Source organism: Triticum aestivum, chromosome 5A, assembly GCF_018294505.1.
Source record: "Triticum aestivum cultivar Chinese Spring chromosome 5A, IWGSC CS RefSeq v2.1, whole genome shotgun sequence".
In the NCBI taxonomy this organism is placed as follows: domain Eukaryota; kingdom Viridiplantae; phylum Streptophyta; class Magnoliopsida; order Poales; family Poaceae; genus Triticum; species Triticum aestivum.
The window spans coordinates 595,152,576-595,178,715 of NC_057806.1; the positions used below are offsets into that span (position 1 = coordinate 595,152,576).

At 42.6% G+C, this 26,140-nt stretch overlaps 2 protein-coding genes and 1 long non-coding RNA gene across 10 annotated transcripts; 2 read left to right on the forward strand and 1 right to left on the reverse strand.

Annotated features, from left to right (window-relative positions):
* The first annotated feature begins 1,988 nt into the window (after window positions 1–1,988).
* On the forward strand, window positions 1,989–12,090 carry LOC123105119 (alpha-N-acetylglucosaminidase). 4 transcript variants are annotated; one of them, XR_006450707.1, is made up of 20 exons: window positions 1,989–2,384; window positions 2,486–2,562; window positions 2,941–3,152; window positions 3,632–3,753; window positions 4,489–4,574; window positions 5,070–5,164; window positions 5,424–5,505; window positions 6,348–6,454; window positions 6,645–6,675; window positions 7,032–7,149; window positions 7,834–7,884; window positions 8,646–8,755; window positions 8,882–9,008; window positions 9,108–9,206; window positions 9,764–9,874; window positions 9,961–10,193; window positions 10,603–10,638; window positions 10,712–11,051; window positions 11,140–11,377; window positions 11,467–11,544. XR_006450707.1 is itself a non-coding variant. In XM_044527114.1 (19 exons), the coding sequence occupies exons 1-19, from the start codon at window positions 2,070–2,072 to the stop codon at window positions 11,877–11,879; spliced, it is 2,529 nt and encodes an 842-aa protein (XP_044383049.1). In that variant the 5' UTR covers window positions 1,995–2,069; the 3' UTR covers window positions 11,880–12,090. The 4 variants fall into 4 exon arrangements, 2 of the variants coding, with proteins under 2 accessions (XP_044383049.1, XP_044383050.1); XM_044527114.1 differs by lacking the exons at window positions 10,603–10,638; window positions 10,712–11,051 and adding an exon at window positions 11,644–12,090 and having other exon boundaries at window positions 1,995–2,384; window positions 11,467–11,545; XM_044527115.1 differs by lacking the exons at window positions 10,603–10,638; window positions 10,712–11,051 and adding an exon at window positions 11,644–12,090 and having other exon boundaries at window positions 1,997–2,384; window positions 8,882–8,984; window positions 11,467–11,545.
* A 5,522-nt stretch (window positions 12,091–17,612) lies between these two features.
* Window positions 17,613–19,081, forward strand: LOC123107872 (peroxidase 50). The gene is made up of 4 exons (XM_044529773.1): window positions 17,613–17,842; window positions 17,928–18,122; window positions 18,200–18,365; window positions 18,452–19,081. Exons 1-4 carry the CDS (start codon window positions 17,636–17,638, stop codon window positions 18,844–18,846), a joined length of 963 nt encoding a protein of 320 aa, XP_044385708.1. The 5' UTR covers window positions 17,613–17,635; the 3' UTR covers window positions 18,847–19,081.
* Window positions 19,082–20,102: 1,021 nt separating this feature from the next.
* On the reverse strand, window positions 20,103–26,140 carry LOC123105120 (uncharacterized). Of its 5 annotated transcripts, XR_006450710.1 has the most exons (7): window positions 25,542–26,140; window positions 24,626–24,871; window positions 23,460–24,428; window positions 22,524–22,834; window positions 21,266–21,556; window positions 20,894–21,176; window positions 20,103–20,594 (listed from the first exon to the last, which is right to left on the reverse strand). It is a non-coding gene; the product is annotated as an uncharacterized lncRNA (long non-coding RNA). The 5 variants fall into 5 exon arrangements; XR_006450711.1 differs by having other exon boundaries at window positions 20,103–21,176; window positions 23,460–23,883; window positions 25,542–26,139; XR_006450709.1 differs by having other exon boundaries at window positions 20,103–21,176; window positions 25,542–26,139.

The window sequence follows — 26,140 nt, forward strand, 5'->3', positions numbered from 1 at the left end:
TTGAATACTATTTAAAGAAACAAAGAAAAATCAAATTGTTGGACTGGACTCAATATGAGTGTTTCGAAGCTCTCTGCAAACTGGAGTACAACCTCATTAGAAATTTTGTCGCCACATATTGATGTAAACATGAAAACAACCTCCCCAAGTTTAGGCTTTTGCAAGCCCAATGAGAGCTCATTGTGGAAACGATGATACCTTGGAGCCCAAGAGTGGCTCTACGTGGTGAAGTGGACGTTAGTTCTCAGTAGTGGCTTAGAGAGGGTTGGCGAGGTCGCTCATGTTGTTAAGCTGCTCATGTTGTTAAGCTCAGAGGCGTTTGTATATGTAGCATACGACCAAACTCCATCATCATCTTCAGGTTGCACCTCATGTTCATGTGCGAGTTTTTCTTCATCCCACTCTTCAGGCATGGCCACATTAGGGTCCTCCTCTTCTTCTTCTTCACCTTGCGCATCGTAATGCAAAATACCTTCCTCAATCGAGAACCGTTTATGCATGGGAGTCAGAAGCAAATGACCAACTCCAAGGATACAAATAAGGATTATATCATTCCTAATGACAACCATACCACCGCTATGGAGAACTGAAAAGAGAAACAAAACAGTTACCATCTAATGGACGTAACGTGCCCAAAGTCGAGACCGAGTGCGTTGTTCAAAATGGTGATAACTCCTCCGCAAGTGATGTCTCCTCGCGTTTGGTTGGCCCGGCGGCTAAGATGAAATAAGAGAATGGCGCCCAAGTTTGGCCTCATGTTGAAGATTGATCGCGGAGCTTTTCCAAGTATAAGCATATTTTTTTCATTCACTTTTGAAACTTCTCTACATGCCTGCAACATGTTAGCAATAACATAGTAGAAATTAAAAAAAAATAGGAATTTCAATGCAAATGGCCATAGAAACTAGGCAATGGACACTCATGCTATAATAGTAATGTTGCAGATGGGATTGCAGCATATCTGAGCAAACCGAGTATGGTCGTTGTTGTCTGAAACCGAAATGAGTGCACCACTCGATGAGATACACATCAAAGTTCCGGACCATGATGCGGAAATGGATCCTGTCTTCTCGCTCTCGTGGGAAGTTCACATAGTGTGTGTCAAGGTGCTAAAAAATTCAAGCATCAGCCAGCGATAAGTAGGAATGTTCTAAAAGAAAATTTTCCACAAGACCGCACTAGCATATAACAAACTAAACTCATTACTTATATTGAATATTTCATTGTTTATGTTCTGATGCACGACTCGGTTCAATCAGGAAAACTCTCCGTATTCAGCATGCTAACTTTCAAACCTGTCTATGTAAAATGCTCCTACGTTAATAACACCTTTATATGAAAAAAAAACTGGAACATCCACTGCTCAAATGCGTTCGGCGGAAGGTCCAAATTGCCGTCCCACTGCATTATAAAAAAACAAAATTAGCATTCAATAGTGCCGAAATGGCATCATTCATTTTTTATAGGTCGCATTCCTGCAATTTCTTTGAACTTGTAATTTCATATGCCAATAGAACGTCATCTTCTTAAACATTGAATATTTTCGGGTTTATTTTCAAACTTTGACACATGGTTTTCACAACGTTTTCTTTGTAATTTGGTTTTCATGTGATATATTTTCTCCGCGGTGAAATGCTTTTAAATTACTCCCTTCGATCCATATTACTTATCGCTTATTTAGTACTACTAAATATAATAGCGCTTCACTGTAATTTTAGAAGAATGACAGTTTGGAGCTACTAAATATATGTGTGTAAAATTTTAGAATGAAATACCTTGAGATGAGGTATGTGCAAAAAGAACAAATTCATGGACTTTTGGGATGAATAGTATTCCGGATCTTGTGCCTCCTCGTATGTCTGTATATTTTTTGAAATGTAAAATATGAATTCTGTTGAATTTTGAATTTTTAAAAAACGGCCTCCATGTAGGCCGAGCTCCAAAAGCAGTTTCTTTTAGGGACTAACAAAACATGCTAAAGAAAATGCAAACCTCCACTGCTGTTGGGCAGAAGGTCCAGATTGCCGCCCCACTCCATTATCAAAACTTAATAATTCGTCGTCGCGTTGATGCAATCGTCGTCATCGGAGATGCCTCACGCCTGCAGCTGCGAAGACCAAAGAACCGAGCCGGAGCCACTGGCCGGATTCGCCATGAGACCGCCGCCGTCTCCCCCTTTGCTCCCCTTACTCCTGCTTCTCCTTCTCCTCCCGTCGCCGCCGGCTGCGGCGGCAGCGGCAGGCCCCGCCTCGTTGGAGGCGCTCCGCGCGGCGGCCGGCCGCAGGGCCGCGTCGCCGGCCACGCAAGAGAGGGCTGCCGCCGGGGTGCTCCGCCGGCTCCTCCCCTCCCACGCGCTCAGCTTCCGGTTCCAGATCGACCCCAAGGTTGGAGCACGTCAACTCCGGATATTTCACCTCACTGTGACACTGCCACTAGCAGTATTGCTTGGACAGAATCAGTGATTGTTTTGCTTTCATTGCTCCAGGGCGGCGTCTGTGGCGACTCGAGCTGCTTCAGGATAAGCAATGTTGATGGCTCGAGCAAGGGCCGTGCAGAGATTCTGTATGCTTCTCTCCCTTATTTTGTGTGCACAGAACCATTGCCTGCTCTGTGGTCTAACTTTAGAGAAAAGTGTAGCTAGTTACTAGTACTAATTAGTTGCTGTGATTGTCTAGCATTGTGTTCAAGTGATCTCCACCTTATATATGCTGATGAGTTTGGAAATAGCAATTATATGCCTGATCAAGCAGTGTTAAAAATTGAAGGCGTTTCCCTCGAAAAGCAAATCATTGTGTTCGACTCCCGGTTCTTCAGTTGAGCATGGAGAGATGAACAGAGTGAAAATTCGCTAGCATGCAAGTTACCAAAAGTACAAATTTCTGATGTTTCCATTGCAAATAAAAATAAAGGCAAATGCACTCACCTCTTCATGATGTGCAGGATCCAGGGTAACACTGCTGTTGAGCTTGCATCTGGACTCCATTGGTACCTCAAATACTGGTGTGGGGTGCACATTTCTTGGGATAAGACTGGTGGTGCACAACTGGCGTCAGTCCCTTCGCCTGGGTCTCTGCCACGAGTGAAGGAAACGGCTGTCAAGGTTGAGCGCCCTGTTCCGTGGAATTACTATCAGAATGTCGTCACTTCCAGCTGTGAGTTTTTTCGTGGTTTAGTTTTTTTCCAGCTCTCGTTGTCTTTGTTTCACTCATAGTTACTAATGTCTTGAACTCCTGGTTCAAGTCCTTCATTGTAAATACACCTCTCATGTTGATTTGCTAATATCTCTCATCACCTATTGCGCTCCAAAAAATGATTCCCTTGGTGCCATATGGATTCCTTGATCATTTAGGAGTACTAGAAAGTAAATGCACCGTTCAGTTTTTACTATCATGGCTGTTTGTTTTGACGCGAAAGCAATATAAATCTATCTGCTGATGTAAACACACATGAGGAATTGTTTGGTCTTGTACAATTATGTCCTAATAAGTTTTAGTTCGTTAACTCTTCCCATTTTATAGATGTACATTTTGCCCTGTACACACATTCTTTTAATTTAGAAATATTCCTGAAATCTTGCCGTTCTATTCTTTGCATGGATTCCAATGTTCTTTTCCTGATAAAATTCCTGTAGACTCCTTTGTGTGGTGGGATTGGAGAAGATGGGAGAAAGAAATTGACTGGATGGCACTTCAAGGAATTAACTTGCCTTTAGCGTTTACTGGACAGGAAGCTGTTTGGCAAAAGGTTTTTAAGGTAGAGCGATGAACATCTTTAACTCTGAAATGTTTTGTCAAAAATTGGAGCGTAGTTTTGCAACATGATTCAACTAGTCCTCTGGCTGAGAACTCTTAGAATAATTTTGCTGAAGCAACATATGATTAAAAGTGAGCCAAAGCTGGACCAATTTAAAGCCCATCTTCATTCTGGCTTCCTTACTGGGCCCAGTTCTCACCCGATTTAGTCAGTAAATTGATCAGTTTGGGCTGGCTCAGTCCAATAGACAGGACCTGTCTTTTTTTGCATGTGAACAGCAGTTCTACAATACAGAATTACAAATGCAATTTACACTGTGGAAGATTAGAGTTGAATGCTCCTGCAGTAGAATAATAGACTGGATAATCATTTACCTTGACTTAGTGTCTGCACTCTATTTGGGAATGGGCATAGTAGCGTGATGATTGCCCACATTCTTATCTTTCATTTACATTTTTGCATAAACTTTTGTGGAAACAATAGAACAATATATATATATATATATATATATATATATATATATATATATTGTAATTACTCAACACAACTTGTACGGTTGCTGACCAGTTTGAAATCTTCAAACATGACAAACCCAAAAGTTATATTTTGTTAGATGTTCCACTGTTCTTAGTTTTCCCTCCATGTCATAGTGGAATTACTTATGATGTGATTTGTATTTTACTTTTGAACTTTTTTGTTGATTGATCACTTCTTAATTATTGAATTCCATTCCAGAGCTTTAACGTCACCGACAGAGATTTAGATGATTTTTTTGGTGGACCAGCTTTCCTTGCTTGGGCTAGAATGGGGAACTTGCATGCGTAAGTTAAAATTAAATTTATTGAAGACGACTTAATTGGCAAATAGTTGCTAGATAAATATCACAGCATTACAAATAAATAAGGATACATTGCCTCTGTTTTAGCATTTTGGTGATTAGCTCATACCGGAGTTATTTGCCTGGTGTATTTTCTTCGGGCAACCGGCTTGGCGTCATCATTCTGGAATCAATATCGTATTGGTCATTGTTTAGATCTTTAGTTCCTCTTCATGTTATTAAATTAGATAATCCTGAATGAATACTAGAAAAAGATTTTCTTTGTACTGGAATATTTTCCTTTTGTGTAAATATTTCCAGATGACAAACAATTGCTGTATATTTTGCCTTCAAAAGCATTTTGACTATATTGTAGGTTTACACAGTTGCCTCGAACACTATGTTGGTATTCTTGCAGTAACACCTGAAATGCTAAATGTGATTATTTGTACACGGGAATCATTCGACAATATAATCATATGTTTAAAAAAAATTGTAGATGGGGTGGGCCACTTTCACAAAATTGGTTAGATCAACAATTGGCACTGCAGAAGAAAATATTGTCTCGTATGATTGAGCTTGGAATGGTCCCAGGTATGTTCTTTTACAGTCCAGAAATCAAAATTTCTGTTTTTTTCTCTATTAAATTTCTGCTAGTTAAACCTGACATATGCCATCAGAGCCTGGTTTTCCTTCTATCATTAAAGTTTTCTCATTTGTTAATATTATTGCCATCTACTTCTAATTTTAAAGTCATGTGTTCTTGAGTATATTATACTATTGGTAAATTGTTAATATAACTCCCTAAATATTTGATTCAGGTTGTATACTTACAGTGTATTCCATTTTTCAGTTCTGCCATCATTCTCAGGAAATGTACCAGTCGCGTTTAAAAAATTGTTTCCATCTGCCAGCATAACCAGACTCGGTGAATGGTAATATACTGTCATGTGCCATTTCTGCTGATATTTTCGGGAATTTTGTGCTCAGTATAAGACTGAAGACTGAAGTTACTAGAATTTCATCTTTATGGCTAACCTTTGTATCGCTCAAAAAATATCTATTGTTACGTTGGAGCCAGAAGCCCAGCTTTGGTGCCCATGCATTCATGATGTCTCTTGCAAAGTATTCGAGTGTTAAGTACTCCCTGTGATCCGAAAAAAGTATCGTGGCTTTAGTTCAAATAGTTCAAATTTGAACTAAAGCCAGGACACTTCTTTTGGATTGGAGGGAGTATTATTGGAACATCCGAGACAGATAAAGAAGTTTCAGACCTTCAGGTTTTTTAACTTGTAATACTTATCAACTTGCCATTTTACTTAGTTACCATATGGGGCTACAAACATAGTTGCCCATGAGATAGTTATTTAAGGGCCAACTTTGCTTAATGGATAGCTTGGGATTATATGGCCAATATCCTTATTGGTGCAATAGAAGGGCAAAATCAGATTCAACTTCTTCACAACTCCCGAAACAAAGAACTTCTTCAAACTAGTTTTCCTTTTGCAGGTTTCTTCGCGCTAGCCTAAAGGTCTAGAAGACTAGAACTATCAAATCAACATGAGCTGGCAGTATTTGTGTCTAACATTTTATGGGTTTCAACTCTAGCCTACCCCAACTTGTTTGGGACTGAAAGGCTCTGTTGTTGTTAGGAATAAAAATAAAATATCAGTTGACTACCATTTCAGTAAACAAACTTATTTGACATGGATTGTCGGAATGAAGATTTTTCTACTTCAACCCTTGGATGCTGATATTTACATATTCTTTGCTTCAGGAACACAGTTGATGGTAATCCTAGGTGGTGCTGCACTTATATTCTTGATCCTTCAGATGCATTGTTTATTGATGTGGGACAGGCTTTTATCAAGCAACAAATGAAAGGTCTGCATTTCTATTGGTGGATAGAAACTGGACTTGATTTGGTCCAATTTCATGCAACTGTCCCCCCCCCCCCCCCCCGAATAGCTTCATAAACTTGCTGAATAACTAATCAAACCGATTTTTTTTATGTATGTTTTCATAACCTATACCTGGTTCTAATTTGTCTTTCATCTTTTTTGGATACATGCAGAATATGGTGACATCACCAGCATCTATAATTGGTAACTCATACTAATCTGGTCCTCAACAATATTGCATCAGTGTGTTGCATTAATGCTCTGTGTTATTACTTGTTGGATTACACAGTTTGAATACAATATACTACTCCCTCCATTTACTTTTCAGGGCATAACATTTAGAGATTAAAACTTGCAGCATTTTACCATCAGTTAGTCCAAGAACATAATCATTACTGGTGCATTATGTCTGACATTTGTTAACATGTCCACTTGTTTGGCATTCTGTTTATTTATGGCATCGATGTTCATTGCTCGCTGCACTGCTTTGGCTTTGTAGTTTATAGAGCAACTGAGCAAGTCCATTTTGCATGCTTTACAGTCAAAGTTATTTCTTTCAGTGACACATTCAATGAGAATACACCACCGACAAATGAACCGGCATATATTTCATCACTTGGTTCTGCTATCTATCAAGCAATGTCGAGAGGTAACAAGGATGCAGTGTGGTTAATGCAGGTATGCTGCTTTACTCTTCTTTGACACCCAAAAGTATAAAAGATTATGTATTTTGTATAACAACAACAAGTCCATAATATAGTATTCCCTCAGATCCGAATTAATTGACGCAGCCTCTATACAGTGTCCTCTACACATTGTACAGAGGCTGCGTCAATTAATTTGGATCGGAGGGAGTACTAGTATTTTGTGTCAATTGGGTGTTACTGACGCCTTTTGGGGCCAGTCCTATTCAAATTTTAAATAAAGCCACGACACTTATTTTGGGACGGAGGGAGTAGTATTTTGTGTCAATTGGGTGTTACTGACGCCTTTTGGGCCAGTCGTACAGACGCTCCACACCGCAAGATTGGGAAGCAACCAATTAGCCTCATCTTCCTTTCTCTTTCCATGCTTACCTTAGCATATATTTTTGTTATTGCTTTCCCTTATTACTTAGCTAAGTTTGTTATCCACACCATAGGGTGGAGATAAGTATAGGAATTACTCATACTCATACGGTCTCCTGACCTTGTTTGTAAAAAAATAAGAAAAGATAACGTGAAATTCTGCCCTGTGATTGATCAGTGAAAAGCCACTTACTCCAAGCCACGGTTTATATTTTACAACAGACATGATTTTCATGAGCACGGTTGGCAAATTTAAAGAGTAATATAATCTCTAAAGCTCCTTTCCTTCATTCAGGGTTGGCTATTTTACTCGGACGCAGCTTTCTGGAAGGAGTCTCAGATGAAAGTGAGTTCTTATTTTTGCTTCTTTTTTTTTTGTATCTTGAGCACCAACAGAAATGAGGTTACTTGTAAAGTAAAGGTTAATGCAACCTTAGTTTTAACTTGTAGCAGAAAAGTCATACATTTAAGTTCAAATAAAAGCAAAGTACAAGAATCATGTAAATAGTAATAGAGTAAAATAAACCAGCGGTCCTAAAAGTATTCGAAGTGTGCCATCTAGGTCCAAAAGTTTGAAAACGAACACCCAGGTCTTAAAAGTCGTTGAGTCGTGCACTGCGGCTCCTACACACATCTGACTAGGCAACATGGTCCTTTGACTGATGCCACGTACACTGAATTGCCACATGGGGCAAACTGACCGAGCTATGAATATATCAAAACAGAGTTACAGTATTCAGGGTCTTTGATATATTCATAGCTCGGTCGTTTTCCCCATGTAGCAATTCAGTGTACGTGGCAATTTTGATATATTCATAGCTCGGTCAGTTTGCCCCATGTGGCAATTCAGTGTACGTGGCATCAGTCAATGGGCCATGTGGCCTGGTCAGATGTGTTTAGGAGCCTCAGTGCACGACTCAACGACTTTTAGGACCTAGATGGCACACTTGGAATACTTTTAGGACCACTGGTGTATTTTACTCATAATAATAGGGACATATATATCACATGGGAAAATACACCAGCATGTGAGCTTCTATAAGACTATAAGTAAAGCTGCTGCGTATCATTTAGATGCGGGTAAATCTTGCTTCTTTTGCCTTGCAGGCACTACTTCATTCTGTTCCAATTGGTAAGATGATGGTCCTTGATTTATTTGCTGATGTCAAGCCCATATGGCAAACGTCCTCCCAGTTCTATGGTGTACCATACATCTGGTATGTCCTCTCTCTCTAGTTCTCAAACTTTTTATGTTCTTACATACACTATTAGTATTAAAAATACTAGTTATCCATTGTGCCAACGAAGTTAAGTAGTTAACTAATGATCATTTCTTAAATTAGGTGCATGCTACACAATTTTGGTGGTAATATTGAAATGTATGGAGTACTAGATTCAATTTCATCTGGCCCTATTGATGCACGTAGAAGCTACAATTCAACAATGGTTCATTTTACTTTCATTCCTTATGTAAATTTACTAACAGCAAGGGTCTCCTTTGCCTTTCCCTACAGAAGCAGTTAAAAAGATCTAATGGGGTACTTGCATTTAATCCTTCCTCTTATTTAGGTTGGTGTTGGCATGTGCATGGAGGGAATAGAGCATAATCCAGTTGTTTATGAGCTTATGTCTGAAATGGCATTCCGTAGTCAAAAGGTCGAAGTTGAGGTACACATTACAAATGCATCTGGTCTCTGGTGTGTAACGGATTATGGTTTACTCCTATGCCATCAAACTAGAAGAAGTTTTTAACTTCATAGAGGGTTAATGTGAGCCTGTGCTTTAATTCATAAGGTTTCTAACTCAAAAGATTAAATTTTAACTAATCTGGTCTAAAGGTTGCTTCTGATATGGCTTTCTTTATGTTGTCCTGCATTTTCAGTAAGACCTTTGGATTAACTGATATTTTCTTATCGACAAGATCAATGTTGACAATTGGTGTGATAAAAGAAGTTTAAAGAGTATCAACTTATAATTTTAATTGATAGTTATTCTTTGGTAGAAATCGTTTATTTGGTCGTGTTAACTTCAGGCTGAATGAGGTACAAACTTTTGTACAGATCAGTGTGGCAGTGTCTATGTTTTTTTTTATTTTACAATCTTGCTATGGCTTTGCTCGGGTTGCTGCTTTGATTCTGTCTATATTTTCCATTTGCTGAAGTTCTTGACCACCGCATTTGTTTTGATAGGTTGATTACCATCTAATCTATGTCTTTATCTTCCAGGATTGGTTAAAATCATACTCCTATAGGCGATATGGCCAATCAAATGTCGAAATACAGAAAGCTTGGGCAATTCTGTACCATACGATATACAATTGCACAGATGGAATTGCGGTTTGATTTCATACAGATGCAACTTTATTGCAGTCGTGCAATGCTTGCTGACATATTCATGTATCCTTTTCATATGTTCGTTGCAGGATCATAATAAAGACTACATAGTTGAATTTCCAGACATCAGTCCAAGTTCTTTCAGTTCCCAGTATTCCAAACGAAAAATTATCTCACATGTGAGGAAACATCCGAGGTTCTTAGGCGAGGTCTCTGCAAGCCTACCACAACCGCATCTATGGTATTCTACGGAGGAGGCCGTCAAATCCCTTGAACTATTTCTTAAAGCAGGAAATGGTCTTTCAGAAAGTCTCACATATAGGTATGTCTCGTCGTAAGCATTGGTTCTTCAAGCATTTGGATGTCATGCATCCTCTTTCTTGTGGCATGCATCCTTTAAACTTCTTGTGTCAGCTTATAAAATTTTGAGCCATTGTCGGTTCTATTCCCGAAAAATGAACTGGTGGTTTCTAAAATACCGACTCTTTTGAGAATTAGATGTTGTGGTGTTTCACCCGTTCATTCTGATTTATGTAAATCACACCAACTATATGCATGAAAGAAACATAGGTTTTTCTTTAGCTGGAAATAGGGGTACAATTTAGTTAGTTCCTAGGAGGGTCACTGGCAAGTGGACAAAGAAGGTTTTCCTGCCTATTTGATCTCCTACATGTTTTTCACAGCTGCTTACGTCCACACGTTAGTTAATTTCAATCATGTCAAATGATCAGGGCACAAGTGAAGTCAGTAGTTCTGGTTAAAAAAAAGTAAGTGGTCAGCTCACATATGCCAAGTTTGGAATAGAAGGGAAAATGGCTGAAAAGTGGGACTCGCTTGTAGGTGGCATGCTTGCTGCCATAGTTATGCAGTGGCGGAGCCAGAAAGATGAGATCAGGGGGAGCCAAGTGATGTTAAAACAGGTTGGGGAGGGCCAAACCTTGAGCAGCAACCAACCACCAATTATACACTGTTCATAAGCAAACTAGCAGCAAATACCTGATGTTAGAGAGGGCAGGGGGTGGGGGCCCTGCTGGTCCCTCCTGTCTCCGCCACTGTAGGTATGTATGTGGAGTACTCCTGACGAAGAGGCAAAAAAAGGGGGGCAGATAGGCAGGGTGCTATCATTGTACAGCTTAGTCAAAGTGAAGCTTCGACAAAAATAGGGTGACCACACACAAAAGTATGAATATACTCTTAAATACCCCCAAAAAATGTTACACTTCTGGTTATGATTCTCTACTGCTTATTAATGGTAACGCTCATCGCAGGTACGACCTCGTTGATTTGACAAGGCAGTCACTGTCAAAATTAGCAAATAAAGTATACCTTGATGCTATGGATTCTTACCAAAAGAGGGATTCAAGTGGTTTAAACTTCCACACAAAGAAATTCCTCGAACTCATCATGGATATCGAGACGCTACTAGCTTCTGATGACAATTTCCTGCTGGGCCCTTGGTTGGAAACTGCAAAAAACCTTGCTATGACCGAAGACGAAAGGAAGCAGGTGGGTCTCTTTCGCACACTTCATGTAGCAGCTGGATCCTGGATCAATCTTTTTCTCTTATCGTGCACTGAATCAAACTATTTTATCAGTACGAGTGGAATGCTAGAACACAGGTGACAATGTGGTACGACGACACAAAGACCGAGCAGAGCAAACTCCATGACTACGGTAATACTGAGTAGATCATAGTACTATACTTTGGAAGTCCACCCCTGCATTGCTAACTATACAGACCTTTTTGTTTTTCAAAATATCCTCGTCGCCAGCCAATAAATTCTGGAGTGGGCTTCTGAAGAGCTACTACCATCCAAGGGCATCTAAATACTTCACCCGGTTATCGAGAAGCCTCCAAGAGAACCGGAGTTTTCAACTGGAGGAATGGAGGCGAGATTGGATCTCGTACTCTAACGAATGGCAGTCCGGGAAGGAGCTGTACCCTGTGAAAGCCACGGGTGATGCCTTGGCGATCTCCAGATATCTCTTTGCAAAGTACTTCAGGTAGATGTGGGCTCCGGCCACAAAACTACGAGGAATGTTTGTTATAAGTAAAGCAAAATAATGTACGCATGAGACGTTGTGGAGTGAACGGCGTACATCTGCTCTTGATTCCGCAACTAGTCTCATCTCATGTAAAAGGTTCAGCCGTCAATACTTTTCCCAGTGGGTACATCGAATAACGAAATTGAAACCTTTGATGTGATGTTTCAAGCTCAGCCAAATTTGTCCGCCTTATCATTTACAAGTGCACTGAAGTAGAGTTCGATCCAGGCTCAGGATGAACGCCGGCGGCATGCTTAACACATGAAAGTCGATTGGTTAGTGGTGTTTCCATAGGCGCATGAGTGAGTAACGCATAAGAACTTGCCCTTAGGATGGAACAACAATTGGAAACGGTTGCTCCATACCCCATGGACCGAGGAGCATAAGAAGAAATCAGCCCAGGCAAGGATCACATTAATTAGCTAGTTGGTGAAGCAATAACTTACTTAGACAATGATTAGTAGCTGGTCCAAGAGGATGATCAACCACACTGGAATTGACGGAACTAGATCCTCTTAACATAGAGGAGAAATGTTAGAGAAGCTAAAATATCCTAACTTGCCTTCTTTCAATCCATATGATTAAGGCTAAAATGACTTAAATTAATTTGCATATTACTGATCTACTGTGGACATTCATAGTAATTACATACAAACAAATTGATGGTGAAATAATACTAATTTTAGATAAATATATCTACAGTAAACAACCTGCTAATAGTCCATAACTTTCCTTCTTCATATTACACTAGGCTAGCATTGTAGCACTGTGACTTTCCTTCTAAGTTAGAGGATCCGGTTCCGGAATTGACACACGACCCAGACTCCTATGGGACATGGGACTCGAATACCCATATTTCAGTTTCTGCAACTTGATTCCCGAACGGAATGTTTTCTTATCTTATACCTATAGAGTAAACAAAATTCTTACATAAAGAGTAAAATTCATCTATGACCATTGAACTTGTTTTGTGGGCGCAAAATCATCACTGAACTCAAGAATTGCCATGTTCGAGTAAATAAAGTAGTTCTAGCTAAACCTGATCATCCTTCTGGTCGGGCTTGACAAAGCCCAAAGTGAAAATCCCAAGCCCAAGCCTGGCCCGAAGCATGTGAACAGTGCACTTCTCATTTAAAATAATTATATTCAAGGTATTCAAATACATAATAATACCTATTTTTAATTTAAACAATTATTTAAACCTCATTTAGGCTTTATTTGGGCTTTCAGGCCAGGCTTCACGCTGAAAAGCTGAGCCCGAGCCCAACCCAGATGTTGAGCTTTCGAGCTTGAGCACCGAGACGAGAAGCCGATGCACATATCTAGTTCCAGTCATGCAAATAAGCTCACTAGAGACGTTTTTCGATGTATTTTGCCTAATGTTACCGCCAGTCATGCAAACAAGATCACTAGAGATCTTTCCGGATGTATTTTGCCTACATGTTACCGTACAACTCGACGTATTAGGACCATGTGCATGAGTCTCGGGTTTTTTCGCAATTATTCAGGGTCGTTGGGTCATAACTACGGGCAGGTCGCATTTTCTAGGATCCATTTGTCAAAATACCGCACGTTCTCAATTGAATTTTGCACTTTACTCCATGTGCCTGTTGGGGAACGTGTTAAGATACTCTAGCGCAAAACAAAAAAATCTACCACGCGAACATGTTGTGGAGATAGATTATGGGAATGACTTTTACCACTAGACGCGCAGTCATGACAACGGAATAAGAGTTGGTGAATTGTGTTCCCGTCTCCTCCTCGGGGATCCCTCGAACAACTCCTTAAGGTTCTCTTGAACGGTTTGTCAGAGCATGCAGGTGCAACGCTTCCAAGGTACATATGTGTGCAAGGAGGACTGTCGGGCGACAAACATGGGAATGGCGACGCCTATGGGTCGACGACGATGAAGACAAGGGGCGCTATCAAGCTACGGACATGTGCTAGTTGGTTTGGGCGCAAGGTTGACCGGCATAGGCATTCTGAGCTCCTCTCTGCCACTTGAACTGACGGTTGCACCGATGAGGAGGAAACTATCAATGCCGGACAGCATGAGGCGGAACCGCTGCGACACATGTCGGATCTGGCTATGATCTATGACAACATCAATGTGGAGCCTCTGGCCGCGGAACTTATCACCCAGTAGTGGTTGGGCTTCAAGTGAGACTTCATGTCCTTGCTATCCGCGACGGTGCGGCATGGTCAGTTCCGACATTGACATGTGTCATGGCATGGCTAGTCGGCATGGCGACACCATGGCACACCACCCTAGCCAATCTAGGCAACCTAGTAATTTTGAGGTGGTGGTGTGAATCTCTCGTGCTAGATCTAGGTTTGGGTGACTGCTGGCAGCGCCATCAGTAGTGTTCGTTGTTAGTCGGTTAACTATGAGGTGGAATGGGAGAGGACATATTAGCACCTCATCATGGGCGGCCTCTCGATGACCATGGCAATGGCTTCGGGTGGGAAGACATCTCACCTATCCGCTAGTGCCACTCTGGCCTGGCATGGAGCACTGCTGGCCGAGACAGCTAGTGGAAGTTCCGTTTCCATGATGGCAACTGAACTATTGAAGCATTGCTTCTTGTCCGGGGATGAAAACTCTTGTTTCGCCCTTCATTTGTTAGACTCGGCAGCAAAAAACTTGTGTCATTATCTTATTGAAGGCGTTATCTATTTGCTGGTGTGCAGATCTTCATTGGTTGGTCTCGGTAATTAGGATGGAAATTATTGTCCTTGTCATATACGGTTGGACGTGGCAACGACGGCGTGAGGGTGGGTATTCCTTGTTGAAGGCGTTGTTGCTGAAGAAATCGATTTAGTTGTACTAGGTGCTAATTGCCTATCTTATAATTTTTTTTCTCGAATGCGCACAAGCATGCACATCATATATTAAAGATAGAAAGAGGATAAAGAGCCCCTCTACAACAGTATGGGTAACCTGCCATTGTTGTGTCGCTTTGTTTGTTGATGTCTTTAGCCTCGTTGTTTTGCATCAAATTTAATAAATATAGTTTTGTGTATCACAATTATACAGAGATTGGGGTTCTAACCTACTTTTTGAAAGAAAAAAAAACTTTACCATTGGCGGCATGACCTTTTTTTTTATTTTATTTCGTTCGTCGGTTCATGTTGGCTATGTTCATTTTAATCATGCAAATGCCAAATATACACTCATTATGCATTTTGCATTGTATGCTTTTAATGCTATTTTATGAATTAATAAAAACATCCTTTATAAATATGAAAATACTAACGCCCACATGTGTGGGGCGTTTGTATCTCGCCCACACGCATGGATCAACGTCTGTTTGTGTTTGCACAAATTTTGGCATATTTTGCCAGATTTTTTATGTCACGTAGGACTGGGCTGCTGTGTGGGCATTCATTCAATCGCCCACACGACCATTTCACCACGTGGAGGGGCTGGTGTGTGGGCGTTTAGCAGTTCGCCCACACGCCAGTTTTCACGCACGCAGAGGGGCTAGTGTGTTGGTGTTTATCAGTTCGCCCACACGCCCGTCTCCTCTCCCACACCCAAAGATGTCAGTTGTCATGTGTTTTTACAGTGTACATGGTAACTGCCCTAGCGTGTTTGTAAGCAAATGGCAACTCTCTTTTTTACCCGAGTTGCCATGTGTTTTGCAGGGTACATGGCAACTGCCCTAGCGTGCTTGTAAGCAGTTGGGAACTCTCTCTTTACCCGAACATGTTTTTTTGCCATGCCTTTTTTGTAGCAGGTGCCAATTTCTAAAGTTTTCAAATCATGACAACTGTAGTAGACCAGGCCATACATGGCAACAACTGCAGTTGTCCAAAAATGGCATCTGGCACTTGACCTGAGATGGCAACTGCAGTTGAACAACCATGCCAACTGCAGTTAAACAAATATGAAAGAGGGTTCGGACCATGGCAACTGCGGGAACACGTGATGACTGTCACGCGGAGCGTGCGGGACCGTGAGTACGGACGTGTAGGTGTTATCTATTTTGTCTACACGTAGACGTGTGGGAGAGACCGCGAGGTAAAAGACCGGGCGTGTGGGCATTATTTGCTTTGCCCACATGCAGATATGTGGACTGCTTCTTTAGATACCCCACGAAACGTGTGGCCAGACCTCTTAACACCCACATATGTGGGTGTTATCAGGACCCTATAAATAAGTGTATGGGAAAAGTTTCTCTATCTCTAGGATATCCTCAGGCGATGATGTATACCAGTTGCAAACAAAATTTTGAAGTATTCACAAGCCGCCCTGATATTCTTTTTGTCACAACCCGATCAAAGAGGACTGCTAATTGCCCAGGAAGATGTTTATATTAATGGAAGTGGTTAGTTTGTTTATTGTGCCACATGACCATTTTCAACGCTGGTTACGCGTGGCGTGTCGTCGATGTCGAGCAACTGGCAGTGGCTCCAAATTCCTAGTACATCTTGATCTGCAGAACGCATTAATTTGTTTGCTACTTGACTTATAGTAGTATTATGTTTAGGATGTAGTCATCAAACTATGCCCCCCTAATAATCTGAAGCCGGTGTAGATTGAGTGTCCAATTACTCCTCCTACAAGAACACGGTCCAACAATTGATCATCAATGAGAAATTGATGAAAAAAGATTAGGTCAAACAAATGGCAAAGATGACAGCATACATAGGTTTCCAACTTGATTCGTGATCAAACTAATGATCAGGGAAGCATATAGTTTGCTGAGTGCGATCGGGAAATGATCCACGTATGTAATCAAATTCGTGATTAAACGCAGCACAGGATGCATTCCATTCAAATCATCTAGATTTTTCTGCGGCGATATAATCATCCATCCAAATACCTCATCGTCAGAAAAGTCATCCCTTTTATATGAAATCCTTACTCTCGGAAGTTTGCCAGAAAGCACCTCCACGGCTCGACAGTGATACAACAATGGAGTAATCTCACTTGAACTAGTAATGCTGATCACAGTGACATGACATCATGCTAGCTGGCACATACTTCCTCCGTTCCAAATTACTTGTCGCAGAAATGGATGTATCTAAAACTAAAAAATGTCTAGATACATCCATTTCTACAACAAGTAATTCCGAACGGAGGGAGTACATGTAAAAATGATATATACACCTGCGTTGTAATTTCACTCGATGGAAACTTACTGATTAACTAGTCATATCAAGCATCGTGTCCATGCTGTCAACGAAGGTCACAGTAAAATTCAGAGTGTTCAATTACTTCTCTACTTGCCCTTTTGAACTGGAGCAGTGAGAGCGTCGCTATTCTCAATCTATTCCCGGGGGTGTGATGAGGAAGCCATTTAGCCAAGCCCGACACTAAAATTCCTTACATGGCAAGTAAGAACTCACGAGCTAGTGCTGAGTATTCCTTGTAGATGATGTAAGCGCCAAGAGTTCATTCAATTGAGACACCGTCACATCAAGGGAAAATGAAATTCCCCAAACATCCCACGCATGCACATCAAGAATCGGTCCTAAACTAGACCAAAACACACGTATCTCTCCATAGATCAAAGATTGTCAACCCTTCTCGATTTCTTCCACAGCGTGGCAAAATCTTGTGTATCACACACCTCGAGCGCCTGTCAAATTAACTACCCAGTACATGATCCTTGTGTGCAAGGCACCTCTTGCATATATATAGCCCATCCATTTCTGCACCACATATACTGATATACCAACGAGCTAAGTAGCTCGAGCAAAAAAAAAAAGATGGCCCGGTGGTCGTCGTGCATGGCCCTGCTCGTCCTCGCCGTCGCCGCGCAGCTCGTCGCGGCCGACCTGTCGCCGGGATACTACGGCAGCAGCTGCCCCAGCCTGGAGAGCGTCGTGCGCGGCGTGGTGACGCAGAAGATGGACGACACCATCCGCACCATCGGCTCCACCATCCGCCTCTTCTTCCACGACTGCTTCGTCGAGGTACGTCCGCCGCCTGCACTGATGCTTATGAGTCTTATGAGTTATGATCATCGAGTGATTGATCGACGTGTGTGCATGCGTGCAGGGTTGCGACGCGTCGGTGCTGATCCGGTCGACGCCGGGGAGCCCGACGGAGATGGACGCCGACGACAACAAGTCGCTGGCGTTCGAGGGCTACGAGACGGTGAGGATCGCCAAGGAGGCCGTGGAGGCCGCGTGCCCCGACCTGGTGTCCTGCGCCGACATACTCACCATCGCCACACGGGACGCCATCGCCCTGGTACGCACATGCATATACTGCACGCACACCCTGCATACTGTATTTTCCACTGAATGACATGTTTGATTTGTGTACAGAGCGGCGGGCCCTTCTACCCAGTGGAGCTGGGCAGGCTGGACGGCCTGAGCTCCACGGCCAGCAGCGTGGCCGGCAAGCTGCCGCAGCCCACCAGCACCCTCAACCAGATGGTCGCCATGTTCAGAGCGCACGGGCTCAACATGTCCGACATCGTCGCCCTCTCAGGTGAACCACGCACGCCGCCCAACTGCACCTACTCTTCAGAGCTCCGCGTGGATGTACTAACATAACAGTTCATGGTGGGCGTGCAGCGGCGCACACCGTGGGGCTGGCGCACTGCGGCAAGTTCAGGGAGCGGGTGTACGGCAGCCCGGCGGACGCGACGCTGAACCCCAAGTACGCGGCGTTCCTGAGGACCAAGTGCCCCGCCGACGGCTCGTCGGACCCGATGGTGCTCATGGACCAGGCCACGCCGGCGCTCTTCGACAACCAGTACTACCGGAACCTGCAGGACGGCGGGGGGCTGCTCGCCTCCGACCAGCTCCTCTACAACGACAACCGCACGCGGCCCCTCGTCAACGCGTGGGCCAACAGCACGGCCGCCTTCAGCCGGGGCTTCGTGGCCGCCATGGTCAAGCTCGGCCGCGTCGGGGTCAAGTCCGGCAGCGACGGCAACATACGCAAGCAGTGCGACGTCTTCAACTGATGGCGAGAGGGATCGATCGATCGATGCGTTGGTGTACACCGGGGTTACCACGCTGGCTGAATTAGTGTACGTGCATGCGTCAAAGGTGCATGTGTACACGAAATGTGTGTGTCCGTGACACAGAGTTTCGTTGGGTTTCACAGTTCCGTGTGGCTTGTACATGGTTGTATATGTGTTGTTTGATTCGTTGATTTCGAACGTGCGGGTTATATATGCAAATAAAATGAATAAAGCATTCTCCATAAGTACTAGTAGCATCACGTGGATGAAAACCGCATTGAAGTCGGCCGATGGTCCAAAGTACTCCCTCCGTCCGGGTGTATAAGTCATTCGCGTAGTTCTAGGTCATCGATTTAAGAAATTAAATATGTGTTATATGTCATGAAAAGTATACCACTAGATTTCCACACGGATGTAGTTTTTAAATATATATTTTTTGTCACATATAATGCATATTTAGATTGTTTCCGACTGTTTAAAGATTGTGAGGCTAAAAGCAAAACTTGTTGCAGAGTTCAAAATCTAAAATTAGGCTTTTTGTCAATGAACAAATCAAGCACTCACCAAAAGTAATGTGCCAGGTGTGCCATAGCACGCCCAGATTTAAAAAAAAACATTTTTTCATCATGTAAAAATTAACTGATTTTTAAGGCCCGTGGAAGCTAATTGAAATATACTTCAATTGTTTTAAAGTGTGCACACCCTTTATTTTATTTCCAAGTCCGCCGCTTATTGGCTAGTATTTATTCACAAAAAAAAAACTTATTGGCTAGTACTATGTCGTTTTGCTGTCTTATGAACGGAATTTACCTGCGAAAGTGCTATTATGCTCCCGAGCACAAATGCTCATGTTATCTGAGATGTTCGTTCCCTCTGAGATTCACACTGCCACTCGTATTTCTGCATGTATGTGGCAGAGTATATTAATAAGCACAGTTCGAGTGGCCCACGCCGATCAGATAATTATTGCAGCCCTGCCGTTACAGCTACATCCGGTCTAGAATCCTCTCACGTTCTGAGCCGGCTCCCATACAGTCATGGGCCGTCACATTAAGCGAGGCCAATCACGTTCTGAGCCAATGCTTTCTCCTACAAGCTACACGTTGCATGTTAAACAAAAACTCATCACTTAGGCCCCGTTTGACAACCCAGACAATTTTTACAATGGTTATGCTTTCTGCTAGTAATTTCCTTGGCCCAAATAGATACTGTTGTAAAATCATACACTGGTAAACATTTTACATTCCCTGTTTGGATACGAGGGGTAACTGCTGAACTTGCCGCTGGGAGAGGAAAACTGAATACAATTTGGCAGAAAAAGATTATAGGTAAACTGCAGAAGAAAATATCCAAAAAAAAGAACTGCAATATCCAAAATGTTGAATCGACCATTTCTTGGTCATAAACATGGTCATTTCTCTGTAGAAAAACTATGAGCTAAATAATTTTTTTAAACTAGCTAAATAAAACTATTTCGACCAGTTCCGCAATCACAAAAAGCTGAACTGACAGTGCATCTCTGAAATTTAGCAACAATCTATGTTCATGCCAACCGTATTAGCCAATTGAACTTATGAGGTAGTAATTAAGAACACCGATGAGTCATAAAATCACAAAATGAAAGCCTGAAATCATGAGCAGAGGAGAGCCTGATTCCGAGAAGTTCCAAAATACCAAAACGAAAGACTAAACACATCAGGTGAGAAGTGGCTCATTGCTTTTATTCTTGTCACCTTCCAACATGTTTCCTGCAATTTAAACATATAACAGAACTCAACAAACGAGGGGAGATTAAACAATGTGAGCTTACATCTACATAATCAAGAGCTACGATTAATAGTGAAAATCTGAATTAACAAGCATGAATGATAAGTGATAGTTAGAGCATGTTCTCAAAGGATTTCAGCGGCGTAATCATTAAGCCACAACATGTTTAGCCTCCGAAAACAGGGAATGCTTGAGCACAAAAGAAAATTACTTGGGTGATGAAAGAAAGAAGATAAAACAACAAAGACACTAGATGGCAAAGGAATTCAATGCAACGCACCCCCATGACATATCGAGCCGCCCAAATACCACGCTCACCTGTGCTCGTGACCAGAACAACCGCTTCCTACAAATCACCACCTATTAAGAAATCAATACAAAACATTACCAATCAACCTATGCATTACCTGGTGCTTTAGTCCTGGGTACCGTGCCACCCATCATATTATAAATCAGAAAACACCCACTCAAAGCTTTCAAACTATCTCACCACCAACGAAAACACCAGCGCGAGGGCACTCATACCAACAAGACCTCATGTTCAAACTGTCTCAACACGAACCCTGAAATGTGGTCATGTTGTTGTGATGAGATAAGCGTACTAAAAAATTAACCATTGAACAGTAAAAGATGTATATATAATCTGACTTACAGAACGTCCACACACAAATTCTGTACACATTTCATTCTCTCCACATTCAACCTCCTCTTCCCATATCTTATTTGCAGATCCTTTCTCCCAGGAATAGAGGTTGTAGAAAACATACGTCTCTCCTAGCGAGTCAAAACTTGTCCCAAGCATCGGTACAATAGCATTTTCAGAATGGTTCTCCGCAAAACCCATCGGCCCTTTCTCGAAGGCAGACACGTGGGAGGGGCAAGGTGCCAAGGTGTCCTGTTCGGTGCCGCTGCTCCAATCCTCACCTTGAAAATTTTTCAAATGCTGGCACAACACAAAATTTAGTTAAATTAACCTATCAAACCACATAGTTTACGCACACAGCGCAATACAGCATCCTTTACAAAAATAAGCCCTAATACATGCAAAATTATTTTAAGCCGGTTGGCAGTCCTAAAACCCAGAATCTCGTCAATCTAAACTACTAGTAGAAGATACGTGATTTGCACATATAGGACTATATGATCACGTCATGGCATTTAATTCATCAGTAAATTTCCAGATGAAACATAAATTTTGGAATCATGAATTCTAGAATGCATGAAGACAAAAATAGAAAGTATAAAATATAGATACCATGACTTTCTTAATTCAGAAGAATCAAGTGCATTTGAATTTGCAATGATGTGACTTCTACAACTGTTCGAGGGAGTGAATATGCATTCAATACACAAAAGACAATTTGTAAGATCTCTAAATTGTGTAGAAAAACTCCTGCAAAAAATCCTATGAAAATATTACATTCTAATCTAAGATGCCTTCGACATTAAAATCCACGGTGGTACTATAAACACAAAATGCGATTGCTTCATCACTGGTTCGATTAGCAATTCCTAGCGGAAGGAGTGGTTCCAATCCTTGTATTCTTATTGGATTTATTCCTAAAGCTAGCTGGATGTACTGATCGGAGGATCTCATCGATGTAAACAATAATATCTCAAAAATGACATAAGTAACATAGCGATGATTCCAGCACAAGAGGAGTACCATTGTAGTTTCTACAATAACTTTTGATGAAGAATACTAGGCCCACTTGTAAAACACGATATAGCGTTGCACTGCAGTTTATGCATCAGGGAATTTATTGTACTCATGGACGTCTGACAAATTATATAGGTTCAGTATCATCCATGTCTAAATTTACAGAGACTATCCCCCTAAGCAAACCCAGATGAATCATTACGACATTTCTTTGCAACAAATTCGGGGTTATTTGTTTTCAGCAACGCACCTCTTTGTCCACAAGTCCAGTCAGGTGCTTGCAGATTCATCTTGCTGGTGGACAGTTTGGAGACCTGGAGCGAGCCCTCCCGTCTCGCCGACCGGCCTATTTCTTCCTCACGGATCTGCGCGTCCCTGCTGAGGGCTGTTGCAGGCACGTGATCCACTGATCCGACCCATGAACTGAGCCCGGCGCCCCTTGCGCCGTCAGATCCGTCGGAGTTCTATGATGTACCAGCCACAGTCCTCTGATCTTGGCAACCGAATCAGAGCAGGGCCCTCCGAACGACACAAGCGTGTGTTCTCCACTCCCAGCTTGGCCTACAAATTATCAGTGCAAACAATTAAGCATTTTTTATGTACTGCACAGAAATTATGTTCTGCTTACATACAGTGAAATTAGAACAAGGCATAGCTGTACAAATTGCCCAACTACTTTTTTTCCAACGCTTCACCAAACCGTATTCCACACTTGTAAGTCGCTGATGTTCACCATTTCATAGCTGTATGCAAGTATTTGTACTCTTACGCCGATTGTCAGAGGCAGAAACTCATAACGTATTCTTCGGTTCAGACCGCCCCCCCCCCCCCTCCCCTCTTCCCCCCTCCCCCGGCACTCGTGGCTTCATCTCCAACACCTGCGGCCAGCACCCCTGTCTCTTCTTCACAGATCCGCGGGTCTTCGCTCAAGGGCCGTCGCTTCATCCACTTCCCACAGAGAGCCCGCCGTCCCGAAAGCCGGCAGATCCATCAGCGCCGCACTTTCATCCGCCTCCTCCGTCAAAATGGGTACAATCAGACAAAAATGAAGAAGGATCGAGGACCGACGAATATCAGATCAACAAATTTTTTTCCTACTGACCGGCTGCATTAGGAATTCCGATGGCAATGAAGCGCTGATCTAATCAGTGAATACGTCAACAAAATCGATAGGTTTGGCACATACCTTTTCTCTGGTTGCATCAGGAACTCCATGAGCCAGATCTCGGGATGCTCCTTTGCATGCCGGCAGGGATCCTTGGCACGGCGACCTCGCCTGTGGCGGGGGTGGGGAATGGATCGAATGCAGCCGAATAGCAGCCAATCCACGCGCTGCCCCGACGACAGACGGAAACTGTTTTTCCTGTTCCACGAATCAGGACGGCGGCGGGCGTCCCGAGCCACGGAACAACTTCTACGGGGTAACGGTGGCCGGCATTCCGCCGTTTCCTGGCCCACAGCTCAGCACCCTTGCGATACGTATCCTCTATTTCCCGTCATTAGAGCATGGTTAATAGCACAGCCTGCTGCTGGCTATAACCCCCCGCCACATCATCTATAAAGCCTTCACACACAGTAAGCTGGCTTATAGGTTGGCTCTAAGACTGACCCTAATAAAAACATGGACATTCAATATTTGCATGTGTATATCACCTGTTGTGATCCAATACAAACAACATCTTTGTGGCCATTTCAATCAGCATATATCTATCATTCATGCCAAGAGAATATACCAAAAGAAACTGATCAATATTCAAGCAGTTTCGATAATTATATATACATATATGCCATTCATGCCAATAGAACAGACCCAGAAAAACTGATTAATAAACAATCAACAAACAGGTGTGCATAGCAGATAGCACCATGACACCACAGTTGAACATTGCTTGAGTCTTCCCAAGGAAGCATTAACCAAACATAGAACTAAATAAGACGCCCGGCAAACAAGCCGTTAGTTTTAATCATAACGAACAAACTGATGGCACATAACACCATGGCATCGACACTTAAACATCACACCAGTCTTTTTAAGAGAACATTAAGCAAACAAGAGACAATGCAAACAAGCCATTAGTTTTGATCTTGACGATGATAAGTTGGAATTTCAATAGAAAAGAGCGACGAATCCATCTGCATCAATAATCTCCAGCCACTGTATGAAAAAATGGAAACATAGCGGATGGTAAACATTTCCACATGAATGCTAATGATGATGAGATGAAGATAGCATGCTCATGACTGTAAGACTCAGATGCATTAGACTTATATTTCAGCACATGAGAATTTCAGCAGTGATGGTTTGATAAAAAAAAGTCAAATTTAACTAAGGCAATGGACAATAGGAAATACCTTAGTCAGTTTTGCCAAATAGCTTCTCCCGGAAACACTTCAATGCCAACACGTGCTCACATCTCACATCTTCAGACATCCTAGTTGTGTCTTGCATCATCAACGAGCGGTATGTTTCTAGCATGACTGACTCCTTGTGATCTTTTGCTGCAAGGCATGGAAGCTTCCGAGCCTCAAGATTGTGAAAGGCTTGGCGTGTTGTTAAATAAACCAAGGAACCCACCACGTGGGTGAGAATCCACTCCCCTGCCAAGACAATACTAGTTGATCAAGCAATCGACTTCATATTACAACATGGTTTAATAAATAAAAAAGAAATCACATTTTAGCAAAGAACATTTCTGTAGATAGGAACTATCAGAACATACTGTAGTACAGATCATACAAACACACACAGACTAGTTATCACATTATAATAAGCTAAGTGCTACAATATTCTTACAAACGAATCCTGGAAATCATTATACATAACTGTACACGAAACGTTATTTCCCTTTGCATATTTTAAGATTCCCAGTTATATGAACATTATTTAATTCATTAGAGAAACTTCTGAATGTTCAGAGTTTCAGATAAGATGATACACTTATTTTCTGTTTCTGTCATATCCATTTTTAAATTACAACAGCTGAGCATCATATCAAATATGTATGGTTATCCGTAGGTACTAATACTTTATCGATTCATATCATAGAAAAACGCATGCTGCATATCATGTAAATATCTGACAGTTTGACACCAACAAAGACCATCTGAATGTTCAGAGTTCAGATAAGCAGGGAAAGAAATGTAAGCAGGAAAGCATTGCATGACAATACCAACTTACCAGAGATGCATAAACAGGTGAACAAATGTATCAAATAGAAGGCTAGCATGGCAAGACCGAACTAGTAAACAGGGGGGTGGGGGCACATACCATGCTTCTGGAGTCAAATTGTCAATATCCCTGTACCACAAGGGGCCTTGCGTCTGGGGGAGCCAGCATGGTGTAGAGGCCGCCGCTGCCTTTGGTGGGCTGGCGTGGTGGTGGGACAAGGTGAGGTGCCAGCGGCGGGACGAGGTGCAGCGCCGATGGCAGGATTAGCTGTGGCGCCGACGGCGGGACGAGATGATGCATCAACGGCGGAACGAACTGAGGTAGCGACGACGGGGCGAGTGCCGGTGCACCCGTCCTTTTGGACCGCTGAGTGCTGACCATCTCGTTGATGCGGCGCCGCCGGCTGTTCTAGGGTTCCGGAGCGATGGCGATTTCGGGGAAGCTGGAGGCGATTTGGCGCGCATCAAGCAATTTGGAGTGAGGCAAGGATTGATTTCGCGCGCAGAGCTGGAAGAACAAGCGCACGAGGCAAGGGAGACGCAGGGGATCGGAAGCGGCGGCGCTAGCGCTCGCATCAGGCTGCAAGCGGGCGGAAAGTTCTCGAGTTCTGTGTCTTAGCCCGGCGACTCACGAAGAGCCCGCTCCTTCTCTCTCCTTTCTCCAGCTCAGATTTTTGCTGACGTGGACTTCGTTACAGC

Excerpts from the sequence above, each read along its gene's own strand:
- LOC123105119 (XM_044527114.1), top strand. The coding sequence starts at position 2,070 with ATGCAATCGTCGTCATCGGAGATGCCTCACGCCTGCAGCTGCGAAGAC. Across the intron at positions 6,676-7,031 it reads ATCACCAGCATCTATAATTG|TGACACATTCAATGAGAATA; the intron begins GTAACTCATACT and ends TATTTCTTTCAG. Across the intron at positions 9,207-9,763 it reads GTCAAAAGGTCGAAGTTGAG|GATTGGTTAAAATCATACTC; the intron begins GTACACATTACA and ends TTTATCTTCCAG.
- LOC123107872 (XM_044529773.1), top strand. The coding sequence starts at position 17,636 with ATGGCCCGGTGGTCGTCGTGCATGGCCCTGCTCGTCCTCGCCGTCGCC. Across the intron at positions 18,123-18,199 it reads CACGGGACGCCATCGCCCTG|AGCGGCGGGCCCTTCTACCC; the intron begins GTACGCACATGC and ends ATTTGTGTACAG. Across the intron at positions 18,366-18,451 it reads CGACATCGTCGCCCTCTCAG|CGGCGCACACCGTGGGGCTG; the intron begins GTGAACCACGCA and ends GTGGGCGTGCAG.